Source organism: Mustela nigripes, chromosome 5, assembly GCF_022355385.1.
Source record: "Mustela nigripes isolate SB6536 chromosome 5, MUSNIG.SB6536, whole genome shotgun sequence".
Taxonomy (NCBI): Eukaryota; Metazoa; Chordata; class Mammalia; order Carnivora; family Mustelidae; genus Mustela; species Mustela nigripes.
This window is the reverse complement of record NC_081561.1, coordinates 49,030,079-49,055,209: the sequence shown is the minus strand read 5'-3', so window position 1 is coordinate 49,055,209 and position 25,131 is coordinate 49,030,079. Positions and strand designations below refer to the sequence as shown.

Genomic DNA, 25,131 nt, shown 5'->3' with positions numbered 1-25,131 from the left:
GCTGCAGCCCTTGAAGGGAAGGCTGTCATCCCTCTCTTCAGGCTGCTTAGATTCTATTGCTTTTTTTGTCACTGGCCTGTTTTACAGGATAAACTTGAAAGGAAGTTAGCAACTGAAGAGCTAGGTGTGGGCCACTTGGGCAACAGAGGAGCTAAAACTGATGCCCCAAATCCATCTCTTAGACCGCCCAGCTAGCACAGGCACCCTGCTGGCCTCTCTGGAGATAACAGTGAAGAAAAATATTGACCAGATAAAGAAGACAGGGTTTTAGAAGGAACACTAAGGAAAATGTTAAAATCAACCAACTCAACTAAACTTAACTAAGTAGGATAAGGTTATGAACTCAAGACTTTGGATGATATTCAACTCATAGATATACTTAAAATATACCGATAAATTTAGCGATTACTGTGGTCATCTTCACAGTTATTATTGGTTAATCCTGACTCTATATGCCCTTAGCACATTTGATCACATATCTGAGTCTTCATGGTTCTATATGCCCTTTCTGAAGCAGTGAAAAAAATAAAATGCATGGAGCTGATAGCATGGTATCTCAGTAATCGTATGGAACTAACCTAATTGCCAACATCAAAGTCAAATTCGGTTGCTTAATTCTTAGAAGTAGGAAAAAAAAAAAAGATTTTCTTTTGTTAGCAATTGGAATGATATCAAAGTATGGCCTTTAATATCCATGAAATACATGTAGGATTTATTCTGTTTCCTGTTTTGCACTTAAGTAAAAGTAGCTGGATCACTGTGATATATTCAAATACTAGTATAGGAAAAATATCCTTGAAAGCATTTAAAATGTCAGTAGGGGGACCTGACTGGCTCAGTCAGTGGAGCATGTGACTCTTGATCTCAGGGTTGTGAATCTGAGCCCCATATTGGGGGTAGAGGTTACTTAAAAATAAAATATTTAAAATAATGAATAAAAATAATTAAAAGTCAGTAACAAATAAATTTTAAAAAGCCAAAAAATTTATATTAAGTCACAATGTTATTACTTAATTGAATGATTGACTCTTGAATAAATAACTAATCTATGATATGTATCACCTGTGTACATAGACTTAATGATAAGAAATCACTACAATCCTAAGGTGCTTATGACTAAGTAAATAAGATCAATATTAAAAAAAAAACAACACCATAATTGTTGAAAAATTAACTTTAAAAAACCCTAAAAATAACATTTTTTATTAAAAGTACATGCATACATATATATGTATACACACAACATACTGAAAGAGAAATTTTATATTGTTATAGTAATCAACAAAAAGAACCATTAACTGTTCACTGTGTTTATTTTTCCAAAAATTTTCCACAATTGTATATGGAGGTACAACTGGGAATAGCTTCCCATTTCTCAAGAAACTTATATTCTAATAAGTAAATCAACTCAGTTTACATTCTTTTCCCAAAAGCATTAACAATTAGGTTAGATTATCTTGTTTCTTATTGCAATTTCAAGTGTAGCGCAATCCAAATTAGTTTTTAGTAATTAGCCAGAGATAATCAGACAGAAAAATTTTTTTTGATAAATGAAATCTTGACTTTGGATAGTCTATGTTAGCACAAATTAAGAAATGGCTAATTGTTATTCTTCTCTGAGTACATTAAATAAAGTTAAGACTTCACATTTAGTGTACATGTGTATACTAAGTGTAAGCAGTTAATATGATATTACAGTATTTGCGTGTGTGTGTTTGTGTATAATATGCCAGTGAAATCATACATATCATATATCAAATCATAGAATCATGAGTTAAATGTGTACTTTAAGGCAAAACATGGACAGACATAACTTTAAAAAAAAATTCTGTGAATTATAAAACAAGATTTTGTTGTTTTGGCTTTCATTCCAGGTGAAATTTACCCCAAGATGTATCATATTTGTTTCTTTCTGGTGACATACATGGCACCACTGTGTCTTATGGTGTTGGCCTACTTGCAAATATTTCGTAAACTCTGGTGTCGCCAGGTATGTATTTTCAAATAATTTCCTTGCGTTTTCTATCGGATGCACTTAAAAATAAAACTTAAGAGGGGTGCCTGGGTGGCCCAGTTGGTTGGGTGGCTGGCTCTTAACCAATTGAGCCACCCAGGCGTCCCAGGGTGGCTGGCTCTTAATTTTGGCTCAGGTCATGATCTCAGGGTCCTGATGTCATCTGCTCCGTGCTCAGTGGAGAGTCTGCTTGAAGATTCGCTCCCTCTGCTCCTCCAACACATTCTCTCTCTAAAATAAACAAATACATGTTTAAAAAATAAATAAAATTTAAGAATAGACAGAACGAACATAACATGAATACCAAAGAATTGTGTATTCCTCTAAAATAATGAGGCCCAAGTCATGGAAATATGTCTCAGCATTTTTTTAGGGTGATATTTAAGGAGTGTATTTATGAACTGCCTAAATGACTTTAAATTGTATTGTTCTGTGATTAATTGACTTGATTTTTGTCTAGGACTAATATTATAAACTTTACTTTGTATGAGAAATAACAAAAATTTCTTTAACATTTCCTGAGACTGTATGTAAAGAATGTTGTCTTTTATATCAGATTTATGTATTTTTATGTAATTTATGTACTTTTATTATGTATTTATGTACTTTTATTACGTGTTAAGTCTCCAGCTCCAAAGATCTGATTTTTTTTTTTTTTTTTTTTTAGCACAGTAGAGAATCAGGCAGAATTTCGACTTTTAGAAACAGTTTATCATGCTGATTTGGGAGTATTGTAGTTTGTTAGATAACCTTGCTACATCAGCAAGTATATTCATTCTCTGTTATTCATTTATCAAATATTTATCGTATTTCTTTTGTATGTGTATCTGATAAAAAGCTAAAAGCTCCTGTCAAATTCACTGATGAATTCATAGACTGGAGGAGGGAAAGAGTCAGATGCAGAGTGAAAATCATCTTAATAAATATAAGCTGGGGATCAGAGGGAGGTGTGGCAGAGGAGTACCTAATTGCAAGCAGGAAACATTTAAGCTGAACATTGATGAGTGCAAGTAAATCACCAAGTTTAGACAAAGAATATAACTCATCCTCTTGGACTTACAAATTGTATCTTAAAATGCCACATATCTTGGAGATGTATTTCTCTCTTTCTCTACACTTACTGCCAGTACTTAGAGCTTATCAGGCTCATGGAAAGCCATGCCCTTAATCTGTTTGTTCTGATATATTTTACCCAACTGATGGAATTTACTGGGACACCTCAATTCATTAAAAAGACTTCACTAACCTTTTTTTTTTAATTTTTTATTTTTTATAAACATATATTTTTATCCCCAGGGGTACAGGTCTGTGAATCACCAGGTTTAAACACTTCACAGCACATACCCTCCCCAATGTCCATAATCCCACCCCCTTCTCCCAAACCCCCTCCCCCCAGCAACCCTCAGTTTGTTTTGTGAGATTAAGAGTCACTTCTAGTTTGTCTCCCTCCCAATCCCATCTTGTTTCATTCACTAAACTTTTATCTGGTCTTTGTTTGAGGAAGAGTCTTAATTTGGGTCTCCTTCAACCTTTCTTAGTCAAAGCAATTTTCAAGGTATCTTTTACTGGTTGAATACGGGCAATAGTCGCATTTTTCAACTTTGTATATCTTATCATTCCGAATTGTTTCTATTCCTTTATTTTTACAAAGCAACAATTATTTTTATAACCTTTAAAATGCAGTCAGTACCAATAGTTACTATCATTCTAACCCCCAGTCTTTTCAACGAAGGTAACAAATGTGTGCTACTGTAGAACAAGAGTTATATTTTCCCAATGATAGTTTCTTCAATGCTGTTCCTCTGGCCACGATATCACATATTTTAGGGTGTTTGTTACTATCGCACTTACTTCTTGGTAAGTTTTATTATACTAGTCAGCTTTTGCTAGGTTATTCTGCTCTTATTTTTTTTTAAGATTTTATTTATTTATTTGACAGAGAGAGATCACAAGTAGGCAGAGAGAGAGAGAGAGAGGAGGAAGCAGGCTCCCCGCCGAGCAGAGAGCCCGATGTGGGACTCGATCCCAGGACCCCGAGATCATGACCTGAGTCGAAGGCAGCGGCTTAACCCACTGAGCCACCCAGGTGCCCCTATTCTGCTCTTACAAAACAACAAAAACAATGCATGTGGCTTGCCCCAACAGTGTGTCTCACTCATGTTCCATGTCAGTAGTGAGGACAGGCTGTGGCTGTGCTCTACTTACTGTCTTATTTCAGAACTCAGGCTAAGGGAACAGTATTCTCTGAGATGTGCCATTCTGTGACTGAGGGAAAAGGCAAGGACGTGGGAAGAAATATACAACATCTCTTGGATCTTTGCTTTGAACTGCTATAATGTTAAGTCTCTTCATACTTCTTTGACCAAAACAAGCCATGTGGTTAAGCCTGACCATGGCGAAGGAAAGAATCCTTCCCTCAAAGAAAGATGCTACAAGTCATAGAGCAATAGGAATCTTCTTGCATGCTGAGAAGTGAATAATCACAAATGATATAGTCCAAAGAAGTCAGAAACACAGACTCAAGGTCCAGATTGCATGAGTTTATATCCTGACTCTACAACTTAATAGATGCATGAATTTTGTCAATTTCTTAAATTTCTCTGCCTTTCTTTTATTATTTTAAAGTAGGGTAAAGGTAGATATCTCATAGAATTATTACACTTATTTGATGAATTAATTCAAATGCCTAGAGCAGAGAAAGTGCTCATTGACTAAAATACCTTAACAATATATGCTGTTATTGGTTCTTTCAACTAATTCTGCCGATAGATCTAAAATAACAAGTATGTGTTGAATCCATGTATGTGACTACTTTCTTAAATAGATCTCTTTCATAAAACTTCTTTAAAAGATTTTATTTATTTATTGAAAGAGAGGAAGAGAGTGCAAAAGGAGGAAGGAACAGAGGGAAAGGGAAAGAGAAAATCTCAAGCAGACTCCTTGTCAATCATGGAGCTTAACATGGGGCTCAGTCTCATAACCCTGAGATCATGAGCAGAGCTTAAATCAAAAGTTAAAACACTTAACTGACTGAGCCACTCAGGTGCTCCATTTTCATAGTACTTTTCAGTAACATTATAATAACCTTTTGTATTTGTCTATCTGCTCTACTCTAAAGCTGAAGACAGTACACTCTACCCTTCTTCATCTTTTATCCCTCCAATTTGTATATGCTTAGAACATAACCAGTTGCTCAATAAATACTTTATAAGAAAAAAGTGAGTAGAAAAGTAAGAGAAAGTTCTGGGAACACTTTTATAGAAGAGAACATCGGGAAATCCATTTCCCAGTTACTCAGCGAACTATTCATAGAAAAATTGGAATTTGAAAAATTTCTTGAAAGAGAAAATCATTGAATGAGCGTAGAGGAATGAAGATGTTTTAGATTGAGTTTGCGATTTTGACCAGGAATGTTCAGTGTTAAGATCATTCCCTACTTCCATAGTTTTTACTAATAAGTGTATACTACATATAATAGAAGTTTTTATTTGTTTATTCATTTATGTACAGGTTGACATAACTTTAAAACTCTTTCGAGGTACCTAAATCTGTCTTGTTCATCATTGAATCCCCAACACTTAACATGGTGTCTTGCACTAAGAAAGTATTCCAAAAAAATGTTGAATAGGTAACTGCTAAACTCTGCCCAGTTTATTTCTCCATTATTTAAGCTTATAGTTCTTCATGTCTCAAACTCTAAAGAAAGTTCAAAATTGTACTGCAGGTTTAGAAATAACCCATATTCTTTTGATGAATTGTTCTGGTTAGCATAAACCATATGATCCAAAAGATTTGCAGTAAAATGCTTGGGCTGTAAAACTAAAAACATTTACAAAACAGATTGGAATGGAAAATGACAAGTTCAGCTGAGCTCACTTTAGCAGCCACTATAAAGTAAATTAACCCCAAATGGGTGATTATGTAGAATTCTGCTTGAGCAACTCTCAATTTCCAACTGTTAATGTCTATAAACAGAGTTACAAAGCCTTATGTGTGCCATTGGCTAAATCAAGTGAGCCATCAAATGGAGGGCCTATCCTATTTGCTTAAAATTACAGATGCATGGAATCTGTTATATACTTTGAAATTGTAAGTGTAAGATTATTAGTGAGCAAAGTGTATGACCTTGTCTGACTTTCTCAAGAACTTTCAGCTTTATTAAAAGACTTAACCAGTGCTTTGCTACAATTATTACTTAAATTCTTTTTTGACAATGTGACTCAGGGAATTTAGTCAGTCTGGAAATTCTAGACTCTTCTCTAAAAGTCTTCTTTTTTAGACCCACTTAATTTTAGTTTATGTGACTATAACAATATTCTTTCCAGTTCTGGACCTCAGATAATTCAGCATTTAAATTTTAATCATCATATGAACTCATGTTAACTCATTCCAAAAACATTTGGTAAGCACCTACTATTGTCTGTACTATTGGAGGAATTGGGGATGAACCATAAACCATAACTGATATTTGAGTCTGAACTAAATTTCAACTTACTAGGGAGTATAAATTTGAAAACTTTTCCTGTCCCAACTTTTCTCACAGTCTTTTCTACTGTTCTTTATTCTTCAACATTCTTCTGAGAAAACTTAAAATAATTAATGGTAGGTGATGACAAGTCAGTCTAGTGTGAGGGAATAGACAGCAAACTGGAATTGCAGAGGCAGAAACAAAAGCTGGTAACTCAAGTTCACACAGAGAAATAAAGGACACTAGTAAAAGTAACTACCTAGGTAAATATGAAAGAGTATAAATGTATTTTTCTTTGTAATACTTTTGTTCTCCCATTTGACTTAAGAGATAACAGCATAAAGCAAGAATTATAAAACTGTAAAGATTCAGTTTATAATGTAAAGATGTGATACAAAGGAAGGAGATGGGAATGAAGCTAATTTGGAGCAAAATTTTTATATGCTATTAAAATCAAATTACCATTAATCCAAATATTATTTAGGCTGGTAGTTGTAACTCTCAGGGCAACCACCAAGAAAATACTTAAGAAACTATAGTGAAAGAAAAAAAAAAGAACATAAAAATGGTATACTAGAAAATACTTATTTGGGGCACCAGGGTGGCTCAGTGGGTTAAGCCTCTGCTTTCAGCTCAGGTCATGATCCCACAGTCCTGGGATCCAGCTGCATCAGGCTCTCTGCTCTGCCCTCTCTCTGCCTGCCTCTGCCCACTTGTGATCTCTCTGTCAAATAAATAAATAAAATCTCTTTAAAAAATACTTATTTAGGGGCACCTGGGTGGCTCAGTGGGTTAAAGCCTCTGCCTTCGGCTCAGGTCGTGATCCCAGGGTCCTGGGATCGAGCCCCACATCGGGCTCTCTGCTCGGCAGGGAGCCTACTTCTACCTCTCTCTCTGCCTGCCTCTCTGCCTACTTGTGATCTCTGTCTGTCAAATAAATAAATAAAATCTTTAAAAAAAAAAAATACTTATTTAACACAAAATAAAGCAGCAATGGGGGAATAGAGGAACAAAATAGACATAATATATATAAAACAAAGTAAAATGACAGATGTAAATTATTCCTTTTTAATAATCAAATTAATGATTAAATAATCCAATTCAATAATTAAATATAAATTAATTAAGCACTCCAGAGATTGGCAGAATGGATCAAACAAACATAAAATGTCTAATTCTATGTTATCTACAAAAGACGTATCTCATATTCAAAGACACAAATTGATTAAATGTAAAGTAGTAGGGAAAAATGTTTACTATGCAAACACTAACAAAAGAAAGCTGAAGTGGCTATAGTAATATTAAAAGAAAGTTTACCAAAACTGTGAGTGTCAGGGTGTCTGGCTGGCTTAGTCTGTGGAGCACACAACTCTTGATCTCTGGGTTGTGATTTTGGGCCCCATGTTAGGTGTAGAGATTACTTAAAAATAAAATTTTGGCAGAGTGCCTGGCTGGCTCAGGCGATTAAGAGACTTAATTCTTGGTTTGTTTGTTTGTTTGTTTTTAAAGATTTTATTTATTTATTTATTTATTTGACAGACAGAGATCACAAGTAGGCAGAGAGGCAGGCAGAGAGAGAAGAGGAAGCAGGCTCCCCACAGAGCAGAGAGACCGATGCAGGGCACAATCCCAGGAACCCGGCATCATGACCTGAGCTGAAGGCAGTGGCTTTAACCCACTGAGCCACCCAGGCATCCCAAACTCTTGGTTTTGGCGCAGTCTGTAATCTCAGGCTTGTGAGATTGAGCCCCATATCAGGCTCTAAGCTCAGTGGGGAGTCTGCGTCTCTCTCTTGCTCTCTCTTGCCGCTCCTACATTCTTGCACACACTCCCTCTAAAATTAATAAATAATTCTTTTTAAAAAATCAGTAGATAAAAGTCAGTGAAACTGAAAATTGGTTCTTTTAAAAGATAACAGATAATTACAAGAAAAAAGAGAAAAGATTCAGATCACTAAAATCAGAAGTAAAAGAGGGACAACACCACAGACATTACAGAAATAGAAAGAGTAAGCAAATACTATGAATAACTGTACACCAACAAAGTAGATAGCATAGAGCAAATGGACAAATGTGTAGAAAGTTACAAACTACTGAAACTGTCTAAAGGAGAATTAGAAAATTTGAATAGACCTATTATAAATGAAGAGGTTAAATTAGTAATAAAGAAATTTCCCAAAGAAAAAGCACAACTGTCTTCACTGTTGAATTTTACCAAATATCTAAAGGATAATTGACACCAAACCTTCACAAACTCTTTGAAAAAACAGAATAGGAGGGAATATTCCTTACCTCATTCCATAAGTGATAGTAGTTTGCTACTATTAAACCTAGACAAAGATATCAAGAGAAAACTATAAACTAATACACTTATGAATATAGGGTAGTATACTCAACAAAATGCTAACAAACCCAATATGTAAAAAAAGGTTATACATGATGGCCAAGTGTGATTTAGCTCACCAATGCAATGTGGATTTAACATATGAAAATCAAAAAGAGTCATACAATATTAAAAGAGAAAAGACAAAACCCACATGACATGATCATCTCAATAAATGCAGCTAAAGCATTTGACAAAATACAACACCCTTTCAAGATAAAAGCACTTAACCAAATAGGCATAAAAGAGACATCTTTAATTTGATAATAAAATCTACAAAACCCCACAGCTAACATCATATTTAATAGTGAAAGATTGAATATTCCCCTGCTAGTATCAGGAACAAGATAGGGATGTTTGATCTTAGCAGTTCTGTTTAAAATTGAATAGAACTAGATACTATCCAGCTCAGTTATTGAAGAAATAATATTAAGAATAATAACAAAATGCATCAAGATTGACAAGTAAAAAGTAAACTAACTCTATTTGTAGATTACATGATACTGTTTATAGGAAATCCTAAAGAATCCACACACAAAAAAATTAAAAACAAGTTCAGCCAGTTTTGAAAATAATAGATCGATAGATAAAAATTAATTTCATTTCTATAAACTATCAAAGAACAATCCAGAGATGTAATTAACAAAAGAGTTCCATTTCAAACATCTCTAAAAAGCGTAAAACATTTAGCAATACGTCTAATAGAAGAAATATATAACATATACAATCACATAGCATCATTTAAAAATTAAAGAAGGACTACATAAATGAAATGACATTTCATGTTCATGGATTGGAAAACCTAATATTGTCAAAATAGAAAAATTCCTCAAGGGGCGCCTGGGTGGCTCAGTGGGTTAAAGCCTCTGCCTTTGGCTCAGGTCATGGTCCCAGGGTCCTGGGATCGAGCCCCACATTGGACTCTCTGCTCCGTGGGGAGCCTGCTTCTCCCTCTGCCTCTGCCTGCCATTCTGTCTGCCTGTGCTCACTCTCTCTCGCTCTCTCTGACAAATAAAAAATAATAATAATAATAATAATTACTTATCTTTGTGAGAAAGTGGAGAAATTAGTACTCTCGTTATACGGTTGGTGAGAATGTGGAGAAATGTGAAGAGAGAATGTGGAGAAATTAGTACTCTAATGTGTTGAGAATGTGAAGAAATTAGTACTATCATTATATGGCTGGAAAATGGAAAAAATGTGAAGAAAAGTGTAGAAAATGATGCTGCTACTTTGGAAAATGGTTTGGCCGTTCCTCAAAATCTTTAAGGATTACCATGTGACCTACCAGTTTAATCATTAGGTACATACCCAAGAGAACTGAAAATGTGTCCACGTAAAAACTTACACATTATTGTTCACAACAACATTATACATAGTAGCCAAAAAGTGGCTATCCATTAATGTCCATTAATGGATAAATGAATGTAGTATATGTACACAATGGAATATTATTTAGCTATAAAAAGTAATGAACTGGGGCGCCTGGGTGGCTCAGTGGGTTAAGCCGCTGCCTTCGGCTCAGGTCGTGATCTCAGGGTCCTGGGATCGAGTCCCGCATCGGGCTCTCTGCTCAGTGGGGAGCCTGCTTCCTTCTCTCTCTCTCTGCCTGCCTCTCAGTGTACTTGTGATTTCTCTCTGTCAAATGAATAAATAAAATCTTTAAAAAAAAAAAAAAAGTAATGAACTATTGATACATACTACAACATGGATGAATCTTGAAATTATTCTTAAGTAAAAATAGACACGAAAGACCAGGTATTTTATGATTCTGTTCACATGAAATGTAGAGAATAGGCTAGAACCAGAAAGATTTGTAGTTACAGAGGATAGTAGGATGGAGTAATGGGAAGTGACTGATTATAGATTTGGAGTCTAATTTCCAGGTGATGAAAATATTCTGGAATTAGGCAGTGATAGTGTGATAACCGTGATTAACTTTGTTAATACACTAAAACTACTTAACTGTATCCCTTAAAAGGTGAATTAATGACATATAAATATATCTCAATAAATCTTTTTTTTTTTTTTAAAGAGAACAAAAAACGGTGGGCATTTTAAAATAAGAAAAACATTAAAGATGGAGGCGATTCTTTTACAAAATTCTCCTACTCAAACTCGGGGGAAGGAAAACAGGGTAAACACCATCGACTTGTTGATGCAATGAGAATATATAAGGGGAACTGTCCAAAGGCTGGTTATAATTAAAGATTTTAAGGTCCATAGAAATACAGAAGCATGAGAGGATCTAATCAGTAAAAACCATTTGTTGGATTCCAGGAAGGAAAAGGGAAACCAGTTTCTACAAAGAAGAGCTGATTGTGTGATGGAGTAATGTTGAGAGTCAACACATTCTGGGGATGGACAAAGGACAAGAGCCTTGAGTTTGGGGATTGGGTGAGCAGATCATGGATGGCAGTAGTAGTCCATTGTAGTCCATAAGGGTTGTCTACAGAACCTTAAAGTAGATCTTTCTATTTTGACAATGAAGCCAAAAGATGGGACAGATAAAACAGTTATGATCCTCATCTTGTGGGCTAAGCAGGCTCATCTAAATTCTAAAAGGGCTTGCCAGGGTTTAAAAAAAAAAAAAAAAAAAAAAAAAAAAAAAAGTCAAGAGGTCATAGAGTTGAACAGAAAAAAAAAAAAAAAAAGTCACTGGGTCTTAGAGCTCCATCATTCTCAAATGGTAGTATAAGGAATTAGAAAAAAGTCCCATTTTTCCTGCCAGACAGAGAAAGATATAGAGATCACTTCATATAAGATAGCACCTTCCAAGTATCAGTTGTACTCTATTATGGTAAAATGGGTAATGAGCTAAAGACTAGAAGAAAGATAAAGAAGATCTGTCCTCCTGGAGTAGGAACTTTTAAGTACTAAGAAAAAACATCTTCCTAACTCTCATACTCTTCCAGTTACTAACTTAACTCTTGGCTCTTCCTCCTCCTCCTAGCTAAAATTCATGGCATTTCCCTTTTTTGGCTCCTTTTCTCACCACCTGCCACCCTCACTGATTTCCCAACCCACTTCATTCTTACTCAAATCCTATCACTACATTGAAACAGTTCCTACTTAAACTCATCAATGATTTCCAAAAAAAGTTTTCCTAGGGATTTCTTACTTAGTCATTTGCTAGCATTGGATAATGTCATTCATAGTTTCACTATTTAAATACTATTTTCCCATAGCCCTTGTATCTGTCTTTCTTCTTCTCTTTGCTTTGAATATTCATACTCACTTCCTTGGCTGTTAAGTGACTTCTTACTGGTTCCTTCATAACTGCACAGAATTTTTTTAGGTGACGTATTTTCCAAGCATTTTTTTAATGAGTTGATTTCCAGAATTGTATTTATCAGACTGAGCCTCTTCTTTTTTCCAAGATACACAAAATTCCATATATGTACATAAATATTATGTATATGCCTTTACTGTAAATCTCAAAATTTGATGATATGAGTTTGTTAAAGGATTTGTTAAAGGTTATGAATCAACAGCCAGATAAAGAGATACACAGGTCAAGAAGATTCCATGTCCTCTCCAGGTATGCCATTCATTACTCATCTCCATATGTTCACTAACTTAGAGACTCTCTGAAACCCATGTCACTGTGAATTTTTAAAGAGGTTTCATTATATAATGATTGACTAAGTCTTTGGCTGTTAGCTGATTCAACTCCAGCTCCTTTCTTCTTCCAAGTGGTCAGGGAGTGGGACTGAAAGTTACCATCCTTTAATGGTTGGTCCTCCTGGCAACTAGTTCCTGATCTTAAGTTACTTTCATTAATAGGACACCCATTTCACCTTTTATGTTTTCAAAGCATGTTCAGGAACTATAGATGAAGACCAGATATATCTGGGAAATATATTTTTGTCATCTGGACCATGAAACATATGTCATAAATCATTTTATCACAGAAATACAAGGGATTGTCTCTTGATTGGGGGTCCTGCATATTTCTAAATTCAGGGATTAGTTCTAGTAGAGTTTTAGAAATTCCTTAGGATTTACTTTGTAAGCAATAATGTCTCCCCAATAAAATAAATCTATGTACCTTTTATCTATTTTTCTGTTCTTCTTATACTGGCTAATGTTGAGTAAAACTCATATTTTAATGTTGAGAAAAGACTTTGTTGTTTTGTACTCAGTCTTAAAAGAAAGTGTTCATCTTTTCCCATTAGGTAGGATGATAGTTGAAGACTTTTTTATAGATGCCTTTTACCAGGTAGGTAAAGTTTCCTCATGTTACTAGTTTACTGAAATTTTTATCATGGAAAAGGGTTGAATTTTTGAAATGCTTCTCCTTTATTTATTGAGATGGTCATATTTTTGTCTCTTATTCTGTTAATATGATACATTGATTAATTATTGAATGTTAAATTAACACTGCATTGCTGGAATAAATCAAGTTGATTTATTGAGTGAATTTTATTATCCTTTTTGCATATTGCTAATTTATTTGATAATATATTTTAAGGAATTTTTCATCTTTGTGTTTTCTTTTGTTGTTATGTCTTTGATTATTAGGATATCTGTAGTATTATAAAATTATTCAGAAAGTATTATTGTTTCTTTGAATTTCAGAAAGAGTCTGCATAAGATCGATATTATTTATTTTGTACTATTTGACTGAATTCATTAATGAACCTATCTGGGCCTGGAGTTTTTGTTTAACAAGGTTTGGGATCATAGTGCCAATTTTGGTAATCCTTAGTGTCAGTTTTGGTAATCTTTGTTTTTCAAGGTATTTATCCATCTCATTTAAATTTGCAAATTTATTCATTATTCACAATATCCTCTATTCTTCTTTTAATGTATACAGCATGTTTCCCTTTTCTTAAAAATTAATCCTAGTCACAAACACAGTTTAAGAAAGGGCAGGTTTCAAGGTCCATCGTTTACAAGATATCTCCAATTCATGATTGTGGCAAGACCTCTTCCAAGATGTATTTTTGTATCAAAGATTATTTTAAAATTCATTTAAAATAGTGGAATAAAAGTGAAGTGTGTGTGTGTGTGTGTGTGTGTGTGTGCGTGCGCATGTGTGCACACACACGCTTTACACAGTTGGATTGTTGAGCCCTTCCTGAGATGGCAGGGGAAGACCTTTCTAGATGGACAGCTTCCCAGGCTGGATTTCTCAATGCCCTTTAGTATGATTATTATTTCATGTAACTAGGCACATACTTAAAAATTTGCTGTCTTCCATAACACATTGTGTTGAAGTTTATAAATGGAAACCCTACATCAGAATGGGAAAAGATGAGCTCTGCAGCCAGACAGAGCAATTCTGACTTGTTAGATGTAGACATGGATATTTTAACTTTTAATGTCTGCTTGATCATCTATAAATAGGGTTTATAATAATCTACTTTTAGGAATGCATTAATAATTACTCAAGATTATGCAGAGTTCCTGGTGCTCAGTTACTATCAGCGATTTCTGTTATCATTAGGTTGACCTTCTCTAGACCTAGACAACTTATCAATGGGGACATTTGTGGGTTTCCTCAAGATGAATTCAGATTAAACATCTTCCATCCTTATTTAAATCATCATCTAAAAGAGGACGTTATCACTAATTCTATTTGTTTGTGTTTAATTCTGGTTGCATGCTTCCTGTGGCAGTTTCTCTTTATGGGAACTTTGTTTCTGAGGGTTGAGGAAGTAATTAGATGCAGGATATTATTTCGTTCCTTCAGGGGAGCACTGAATAAGAGAATTTCTAAAGTTTAAATGATCTCTCAGAGATCATTTAGAAAACAGTTCAAGATCATTTAGCAGACATTTATATGGTTACTCATGCTACAGTTTTTCTGGAACTTTCTAGCATCCATTGCAGTTTCTCCTCAATTATTTTAAAAATGACTATTTAAAAAGAGACTCACAGAGGAGAAAGCATTCTCTGTACCCCCTCCGCCCCCAACCAGTAACACAGAGAAGAAAAACGTAGAGGACCACCACTACGTGAAAAAATCAGTCTACATAAAAGAACACAAAGAGCCAGAAGAGAGATAATTTGTCACATGTTTTTCTACATAAGGGCAGGTTTTCATTAACTTCATTTGTTTCTTTTTGAGAGAGAATAGTTATGGTTAAAAGAGGCTCCATATTAATATGTGTAGAAATCAAAGTAAAATTCTGCTTGCAAAGATTATCTAACACACCTGGATCTTGTGATGTATAAAGCAGCAGAGTCCCTCCAATGTGTGTTCTGAGAGAGCACAGGAACACATGGGTCTGTCCTGGCCAGCAGCACGGAGATAAAAGCAACAGTTGAATAGTCTCAACAAAGGACCACGGAGTCTTAGAACCAACACAGGGCTATGGTATGCTTGTTGGCACATTTTCCTCTTAAAAAATTATGCATGCTGAATTTTATTGTTTTGCTCACTAAACTCTATCAATCTTCATGAGCTTATAATTAAGAAAATATTACACTTGGAAGGACTCCCTGCTATTATCAAATAACTTTGAAAAGAAATGGAGAAGTACAAGTTGTTTAACTGTTGTTACAAATTCCAGCCATATGAAATGTTAATGTAAGACCACAAGGGATTCTCACTGTGTTTGTATGCATTTTATTTTTTTAAGTTTATTTTAAAGATTATATTTATTTGAGAGAAAGAGAAAGAGTGAGTGTGAGCTCCAGTGGGGGAGGAATAAGGGGAGAAGGAGAAGCAGACTCCCCACTGAGTAAGCCTAAGGGGCTGGAGGGCTGGATCCCAGGACTCAGATCAGGACCTGAGCTGAAGGCAGAGGCTTAACTGATGGAGCCACACCCGGCACCCCTGTTTGTATGCATTTTAAAAAGCCAGACTGGAACACAAAATGAGTTTCAAGCAATTTTCATAACAATAATTAGCAAGGATCAGAGAATATTTTATTTATTTTTTTATTTGCTTCACTCAAGGTTTCCACTGACCAAACCTGAGAAACAGAATCTAATAAAAAGCGCTAGGTAGCGAAGTCCTATCTGTCCCTCTGGCAGCAGATGGCAGTATTGATGCATGAAAAAAATCTTTTCAGGTTACTTTCGCAATTACCTGTTAACGTTTCCCCTCTCTAAGGTGAGGTATCTGAGCTGAACCAGAATACCTAATCAGATTATACGATGGTTGTCCTGTTACAGCTCTTCTTTGCCAGCTTTATTTCTCTCTCCTTTTAAGTAAGAGCTGGCTTTTGTTGTTAGTTTGCTTGTTTTGTTTTGTTGTTAGGAGCAGTTTTAAGTTCACAGCAAAATGGAGCGGAAGATACAGAGGTTTCCCAAATGTCTCCTACCTCCACTTATGAAGTACCACCCCATTATCCATATGCCTCACCAGACTGATACATTTGTTACAAGCGATGAACCTACATGGACACAGAATCATCCAAAGTCTATAGTTAACCTAAGGGTTCACTCTTAATGTACATTCTATGGATTTAGACAATGTTTCCAAATGTATCATATAATGTATGATGACATGTATCCATCACTATGGCATCATACAGAGTGTTTTCACTGCCCCAAGAATCCTCTGTACTTTGCCCATTAACCTCCCAACACACACCCCCACTACCTCCAGGCAATCGTTGACCTTTTTACTATCTCTCTGATTTTACCTTTTCTAAGATGTCATATTATTGTAGACTTTATGGTATGTAGTCTTCTCTTTTGGCTTTTTTTTACTGAATAATATGCACTTAAGTTAACTATTTTTCCTGGCTTCATATCTCATTTCTCTCTTTGACACTGAATAATATTCTATTGTCTGGATGTACAACTTCTCTTTCATAAAGAGATATCTTTTCCATTTGCAGCTCTCTTTAGACCTTGACAAAAATGGGATTTCAACTTCCTTCCCCCCCAAACTCCTTTTCAGTACTCAACTGTATTACTCTAGAACATACTCCACTCAGCAGACATTCTTGGGGAAACAGGCTCTCAAGCCTCCCCAGGCCACAGGCGTTCAGAACACTCTCCTTCCTGTATCTTCTAGTTGCTTCTCTGAAGTGGAACTTCCCTGAGTCAGGTGTCAATAAAGATCTCTGCTCCCTTTAGATCCCTGGAACATCATCTGTAGTTCAGAGAAAGTGGAAGCCCCTGCAGCCTGCTTCACAGCCTCGAGGGCCAGGACAGCAGACCAAGTCCAGGATTAGTGCTGTGGCCGCTGAAATAAAGCAGATCCGAGCCAGACGGAAAACAGCCCGGATGCTAATGGTTGTGCTTTTGGTGTTTGCAATTTGCTATCTACCAATTAGCATCCTCAACGTGCTCAAGAGGTAAAGTTCATCTATTATTTGAAAATAAATTTATTGGTTCTTAGTGAAGAAGTTTTTTGTCTTTTTTTAAAAAATTTTTATTCTTTTTTTTTTTTTCCCTCCTTAAGCCAGAGAAAAATCTAAACCCTTTGCCTAGATAGTGTCAGGCCAGATAACCCATTGTGTTGTTGTTCCTAACAGGTAACTCAGACAGCCTTTTAGAGTGCGCAGACCCTACATATACTTGTCCGTGGAAGTTCTCTGTTGAATGGCAGACACAAAACAGATGTTCCCCTGACGACTTCAAGCTAATTGCTGAGTCTTAGATGGAGAAAAAGTTCTAATGCAAAAATAAATAAATAAATAAATAAATAAATGAACAAAAAACCCAGAAGCCAAAAGCAAAACAAAACAAACGAAAAAAAAACCTCATTTACAGCTTGAAGTTCTGTTTTGATCAGAACAAATGGGGTTTTCTAAAGCTTTGTTCTCATACATAGGGAATTATGACACAATTCTATCTAAAAAATAAAAAAAGAGATAGAGATCTTTTTTTAGCATTCTAGTTATACTAATTAGTATATTAATTATACTAATTATATTTAAAAGGGTATTTTTTCAGAAGGAAAATCAATGTATAGGGGAAGGGGGAAAAAAGAGCATTTGTGAGTGCACACACAGGCACGCACACACAAATGGAATCAGGGCTCATACTTCGTTTTGAATCTTTAAATAGAACAAAGCCATTTCCTCAAGTCACTGAGTCAAGAGCTCAGGATGACTATTAATAAAAATTAGCATGTACCTTTTCAGTGAGAGAAAATGTGTTATTTGTTAGGCTGCAGATACAATGTTAAGTTAAAACAATGGACTGACAGGAACAGCCAATGCAGGGGCTGTGGTATACATGAACTTCACAGCCAGCCAACTTTATTGGGAATTACCATAACTGTTGCAAACGGACAGGCCCCAAGGTAATAGTAATTTTGTTTATAATGGGCTTCAAACTTAAACTAGGATTGCTCCTCTCACTTTTCCCTGATTCAGAGTCAATATCATATTCCTCACAGCTGGAGACTCTGGAGAGCAGCAGCTTTGGCCAGTTATACACTAAAGGTGGTATAACCAGCTGCAAAGATTTCTCATTCTTCTTGGCCCTTGTTTCTGATTGCTAAATAAGTCTTCCAATGGAAAATGAACTTTTGTTTAGTAGTATTATTTAGTACAGATACAGTCTAAAAGGCATGAGATTTTCAGCAGCATGGGGCCTTGAGATAGGTACTGGCTCACAAGAAACTGTAAGCTACTTTGCCCTCCATAGCTCTTCATTATTTCAGTCTTATTTTTCTTGATTACAGAAATCCCATACGAATTTATTCTGTTCTTGGGCTAGATGTTGTTTTCTATTCTTAAGAACCTTTTAAACATGCTATGATACTGAATGATTTTCTCCTTTTTTTTTTTTTTTTAACTCTTTGTACTTTTATGGAACTCAGTCTAAATTCAACAAAAGTCAGATTTACTTCTCTCTGGATTGCTCATTGGGATTCCCTGCATCTCGCCACTTAATGGGTTCTTACCTAGTTCCAAATATCTACTTGTCTGTAATAGTTCTCTTCTTTTTAAGTTAAAGTCCTCCCTTTCCAATGAAAATAAATGGCTAGGAAGAAAGTCTACATTAAAATATTTTCAATTTTTTAAGCATTCTGCTCTTTTCCACAAGACTTGAGAAAAACACTCCTTTTCTTCAAATTCTTACCTCTGTGTTTGCCCTTGTAGGTTATGCTTGTATTTCCTTTAGACATCCCTAAACTCTCCATAAAACAATTTTTTGCCTGACTAGTTAAAACCAGCTTCTTTAAAGCAATTCTGGTTTGTCTAGGATTTCAAAGATATATTATGCTAGAGGGTCAGAGCATACTATTAGTTCTATTTGTCCAGGTTAGTCCACTCCATATCATATTTTTGTAAAACTCCAGTACTCCACGGAGGATCACTTCACTCCAGAAATGCATTTCTATCATGGGCACTGTCATGTAATCAAATACAATCAATGGTGCAGGATCGTGCAGGAAATGTGTTATCATCTTCAGCCTGTAAAATTTATTGAGTAGTTAGTTACCAGCTACCTGATATTGGCTAGTGGATTGAATTTGAAAGATGAGATATTTCTGAGCATGGAACACATCTTAAAAATGATGTTTAAGGGTAAAATAATGAAATATTTTTCAGAGTTTAAAATAATAAAAATACTAAAACTCATGTATTTTAAGAAGTTACCAGAATTTTGCCTACAGAAAACTAGTTTCCCTCTGACTGTAATGAAGTCCCAGAATTCAAATTTCAAGAAGGCTGGGAAAATGGTAGTTGAAAAAAAATGTGATACTTTGATCAGTGCACAAAGGCAGGTAGGAAGAAAGACTCAAAGACTGCAGTTTAGGAGGCCTTTTAAATGACACACAAAATGGAGTAGTAACAAACATTGTTCAGTTGTACTTAGAAACTAAACAAAAGAAGGGACATAGATATATATTTGACTTCTGTTCTCTTACTCACCAGAAATAGTATTGCATTTGTTGTTTTAAGGAAAGAGATCATTCCTGCTAGAATTTGCCTTTGACTTGCTAATTGTGCTATGGAGATTTTGTTCAGGTACCAACATTTTTCTAAACCCAATATGGCATCATAAACCAGTGCCTGTTGCAGAGGAGGACAGGAGTTAATTAAGCAGCTTCCATCAAGGGCTGCATTCACCCAGGAATTTCATTATTTGAAATGTACTTTTCAAAATCACACTGGATTTCCAGTGATAGCTTTTTGTTTTGTTTTGTTTTTCCTACAGAGTATTTGGGATGTTTACCCACACAGAAGACAGAGAGACTGTATATGCCTGGTTTACATTTTCACACTGGCTTGTATATGCCAATAGTGCTGCGAACCCAATTATTTATAATTTTCTCAGTGGTGAGTTTTCAACTGTTCCTTCCATGTAAGCCACAATCCTTACCAAGGATGAGGAATCAATGACCAGAAGGTTTTGAACACTCTTGAAATGTGTGAAGAGCTTAATTGCTCTACAGTGAGATTCCCGCCCCCCACCCCGATCTAATTTGACTTGAGGTTTTGCCCTTATGAGAGGGAGCACATGTTACCTGACTCATCAGAGAAAATCATCTAAGGCATTTTCCCACCAAATTTACAAGAAATGTTGAGTAGGAGGAAAGTGAAAATTGTGAGAATTGAAGAACACAGAACCCTGTTTGCCATACATTAAATTTATGATTTACCAACCTGTAAAATAATTTTATCTGAAAGTAGTACAGACTTGCTATATTATTTCCTTTGCCAACACTGAGATTGCTTCACTGAGATTGAATTGGAACCCTTCCACTTTTGGGTATTTTTCTACATTTACATTTCTCTTGTGAGTAACATCTCTTGGGGTTATCTCAAGATTTCTCACTGACCACAAAAAATGACTTGACTTCTAAATAACATACAAGCTAAATGACACGCACAGACATACATCTGTAACTGATTTAATCTTTCTCAGTGTATGAAACCAATGTAATTGTAAAAATCATTTAACTAGTTGTTTTATTTACAAACATTTTGCCTGACTGACCTTTAGAATTGTGTTTTAATTAGCTACATCTGTACACTGTCGTCATCTCTAACCAGTTGGCTCTTTCTGTTTCATTGCTATCTCCAAATATATGATAATTTTAGCAATTCATTTTACTGTGTACTTAATAAAGTATGTGTATTTTCCAACTTCATCTTTGGCCTTGTAGGTTATATGGGTTATTTTAAAAAAAAGGAAGAAGAAGGAGAAGAAGACAAATGACCAGTTAATTAGATTTTTTTAAACAATTTTCATTGTTTTTTCCTCAATCATGGCGTATATACCCTATATATAAATATGTAAAAACCTGCTTTATTTCACCTTTCAGAGACTCAGGTGATATAAATGTGGGGTTTGTTTTGTATTGAATTGCCCTTTTTCTTGCCTTCCCCTGCCACAGCCAGCACCTGTCTCCAGAATAAAGACGGCATTAGATCGGAGATAACCAGAGACAACTCACTGCTCATGTGCTAGGTTTGAGGGACCATGTGGAACTGTGGCTTTGGAAGCAATGAAGAAGCTGTTGCCTTGGGATTAGAGATGACTAAAGCCCTGAGCCTTGCACTAAGCAGATCAAACTTCCTAGAAAGTTACAGGAAGAAGTGTTTGGAGTCAAGGCCACAAGTTAAAGTGCACTTGTGGGGTGGGTTAAGGCAGGGAAGGTGGCTGGAACCTGTGGAGACCTGGGATGTGCCTGCAATTGTCCAAGTCCCTTGAACATTCACTTCTCATGTGTAATTACTCAATCACCTGCTTTGGTGATAGAAGCTCAGAGAAGAGAAATGATGATTCCCCATCCTGTTCATTTATCCTTAAAAAGGTGACTGTTTCATTTTCATACTTCTCCAATTTCATGTCAGTGATTTAAAGGCAAGAAATAACTTCTAAAGTAGGTAATTTTTTTCTTCTGTTTTGTTTTGTTCTGCCTCATGCAGATTATGAAACTTTAAGAAATTTTCTATATATGTTAAGATTTTTTTTTCTAGATTCTTTGTTGAACTGAGTGTGTCAGTAGACCAGTTTCTTCAAAGTCCAGTGCAGGGGTAATTTCTGCACTGTCGTGGCCATATACAACACAGATTTCATCATTTTTGAAATTATTAAATACCTCTGGACATCCTACTAATGATCACTTTCTTTACAGCTATCTGTAAAAACCCACAATCGCAAATGAAGAAGGTTCGACTCTAAAGAAAAGAAACCAACTCCAAACATCATACATGAAAATCAGTTACATTATTTTATGGAAATACCTTATTGTGTCAAGAGTCTACCAAACTTCCAGTAACCCAATTTCCTCTTCCGATTTCCCCGTTTTTGCAAAATATTGTACCTCATTGTTGGTTTGGCTCAAGGGAGCTACTGGGTTATATCTTATTCATGATTTGTTGAACCCTATTGATGTGTAATTCTTTTTCCTTTCATTCTCCCTGGTTTGCCAGGAAAGTTTCGAGAGGAATTTAAAGCTGCGTTTTCTTGCTGCTGCCTTGGAGTTCATCATCGCCAGGAGGACCGGCTCACCCGGGGCCGAACGAGCACAGAGAGCCGGAAGTCTCTGACCACCCAGATCAGCAACTTTGACAACATATCAAAACTCTCAGAGCAAGTTGTACTCACCAGCATAAGCACACTCCCAGCAGCCAACGGAGCAGGGCCACTTCAAAGCTGGTAGTATTTTCATTCATAGGACAGGGATATCTGGGTAAAACTATTCTTTTTTTAAAAATCTCTGTACACACAAACTTTACTATCCTAATGATTTGAAGCTAAAATTACTTTGTGGAAATTTTTAAAACAATTTCCTTTCTTTCTTTCTCTTTTTCTTTCCTTCTTTCTCTTTTTAATCTATTACTCTATGGAAATAAAAAGAAAAGTCAGTTTAAAATAATTTCTCAACTTTTGATTTAAACATGTTAGAAGTTTGACTTTCAACTGAATTTTAGGCTATCCACTTTTAGCTTTATGTATTATAATTTGTGTCAATTAAATGTTTGCATATTTTTAATTCTAATTTTTATTTTGCTCTCTCACTTTCAGCTTGGTTGCAAAAAATTACCAAGAGTAATCCAATGATTTTCTTTTAAAAGAAGTAGCAATTACTAACTCTGAATTAGCAACAGACATGTTAGCTGATTTCATAGTTTAAAAAAATTACAAAAGACTGTCATTATGATGTGACATCTGAAAGAATATTTATATATAAAATAGCATATTATATTAGATAATCAAAAGCTATCTTTCAAAACTATTCAAAAATATTTACTATTAAACTTTAATTTCCATTCATTTGATCGCCCATTTACACAATTTTCTCAGGTTTGTAACCTTACCGTTGCTCACATTTCTCATCTCAACATATGGCCAGTAAGACTGTATTAACATAACAATTTTGGAGTAACTACAAATACTAACAATCTCCATCTCTAAGAAAAGACTTCGATATTTGAGAATATGGTAGAATTCTTTTATGGGTAGAACCCATAAAAATGTCACAGTTGGCCTTGCTGAATTAAATTAAGAATGCAATTTACAAAGAAAAGGAGTTGTGGACTACTATGTCACATATGGGGACAGTTACTACTGTCATGGAGATGTGATGATAAATATTTGCATTTATTTGAACTTCATAAACATTAATCAAATACAAGCACCCACTGTGCTAGGTGCTGGAGAATGAGGTAGGGACGGATGTACACGTGCCTTCACAAGAGCTCTCAGTTACTGAGGGACACATGTTGATAGAGTTTACAGGACAGCAAAGCATTCTGGGGGGCAGATTCAAACGTGGGTGGAGCAGTGAAGCAACCAACAAGGGATGTGAGCAGGAAAGTTGTCCTGTTTTGTTTCTGATTCATTACAGTGACATGATTGATGTCAGCAAATTCCGTGCAGGCCTGCAGGTGGTTAGGAGGGAAGTGCTGGCTCCTGACTCACATACAAAGGACTAGCCACTTGACGTACTTTGTACAAGTGTGAGAGCTGTGATCCAAAGCACTGAGTATTTCTACCTTGTTCCCTCCTCAAAATGCTTCTAATTCAAATATTCACTTGAAAACTGAATTGAAAATAAGAGATGTTCATGAAAGTTGCTCTTCTTCTCGCATGACAGCAACAGGTGTCCTTATTTTATTGAAACAAAAGATGTGGAGCATAACATTTAAGGAAGATTTTTACAGACCCTAAAAATTATCTCATTCATTGCCTGCTATTTTCCAACCCATCACTTTCCAAAAGAAAACACAAGCAAATTGTCCACAAGTCATTTTCCTGTTTTAAAATTGGGGGCTACCTTGTGCTTTTTTCCTACTCAAAGCAAAAAACAACCCTCACAGACAAGGTTTATTAAAATTATCTTGCTAATTATCAGAAAGATAATGACAAAAGCAAAGTGTTATAACTCTCCCCTCCTTTCCCCTGTACATTTGAGAACTTTCTTGTTAATGCTACATGAGAGGAGTGTTGTAATATTCAGAATGTGAGGGGAGCTAACATCTTAAACAGTTTGAGGATCCCTTAACTAATACTGATAATATGCCTCAATGCCTAAGTAGTATCAGAGAAAAAGAGCTAAATTATAGACTGTAATATAGTCTAGTTCTTTATCATTTAAGGAGAGAGACTGAAGGACAGAGAGAAAGAGAAAGAGGCTCAGAATGACTGCCTGTTAAGAACAGACTCAGAAGTCAAGATGCCTTTGCTCTAAATGATAGATTCTCAAAATGCATTTTCTGAACCATCAGCATCAGCCTCGCCTAAGAGATTACTAGACATGCAATCTCAGATCTGCTGAATCAGAAACTTTGGGGGTGGCACTCAGGACTCTGTGTCTTAACAAACCCTACAGGTTTTCCCAAAACATCTGGAAATTTGAGAACCCCTGCTCAAATAACCACCTGGCACCTGCTAATTAGCCCACGCAAAATTAAGTATTTTACTGCACAGGTATCTGCCACAGGGACCATTGTCATCACTCCTGTCAACTTGGTTGGAGGTCTGAAAGAAGAGCCTGAGTATGAATGTGGAACATCACTCAGTATCATCTTATTCAAAGAGATAGTGGTTTATGAACCAATTGTTCTGCATGAACAGCACAGTGTGAGAGAAGACTGGTTTTAAAGCACTTGTGTACTTTTAAGGATACCTGGATGACTTGAGTTTCTAACTAAAACTTTTAAAACTCCAATTTTACTTACACTGACTAAAAGCTAAGTCTTGTGGGAACAGATAGTTTCTAAGAATGATCATTGCCTGGAAGGAAAACAAATACACACCAGAACTTGCAAGAAACCGTGTTGATGGAATAGCAGACTGTATGCATTGCTTTCAACATGTGAATTCTGGAGCCCTTCTGAGAGGTCTGGATGGAGTATGGTTACCTTCCTAGGACAAGTGGTAAAGAAAG

General features: G+C 35.6%; 1 protein-coding gene across 1 annotated transcript in view; it reads left to right on the top strand.

Annotated features, from left to right (window-relative positions):
* Positions 1 to 24,726, top strand: part of HCRTR2 (hypocretin receptor 2) — a 108,689-nt gene extending 83,963 nt beyond the window's left edge. Inside the window, exons 4-8 of the mRNA XM_059399035.1 lie at positions 1,875 to 1,990; positions 16,905 to 17,125; positions 19,947 to 20,068; positions 22,172 to 22,397; positions 24,672 to 24,726. Coding sequence (XP_059255018.1) covers positions 1,875 to 1,990; positions 16,905 to 17,125; positions 19,947 to 20,068; positions 22,172 to 22,397; positions 24,672 to 24,726 — 740 coding nt within the window. The remainder of the gene's footprint in view (positions 1 to 1,874; positions 1,991 to 16,904; positions 17,126 to 19,946; positions 20,069 to 22,171; positions 22,398 to 24,671) is intronic.
* The last annotated feature ends 405 nt before the right edge of the window (positions 24,727 to 25,131 follow it).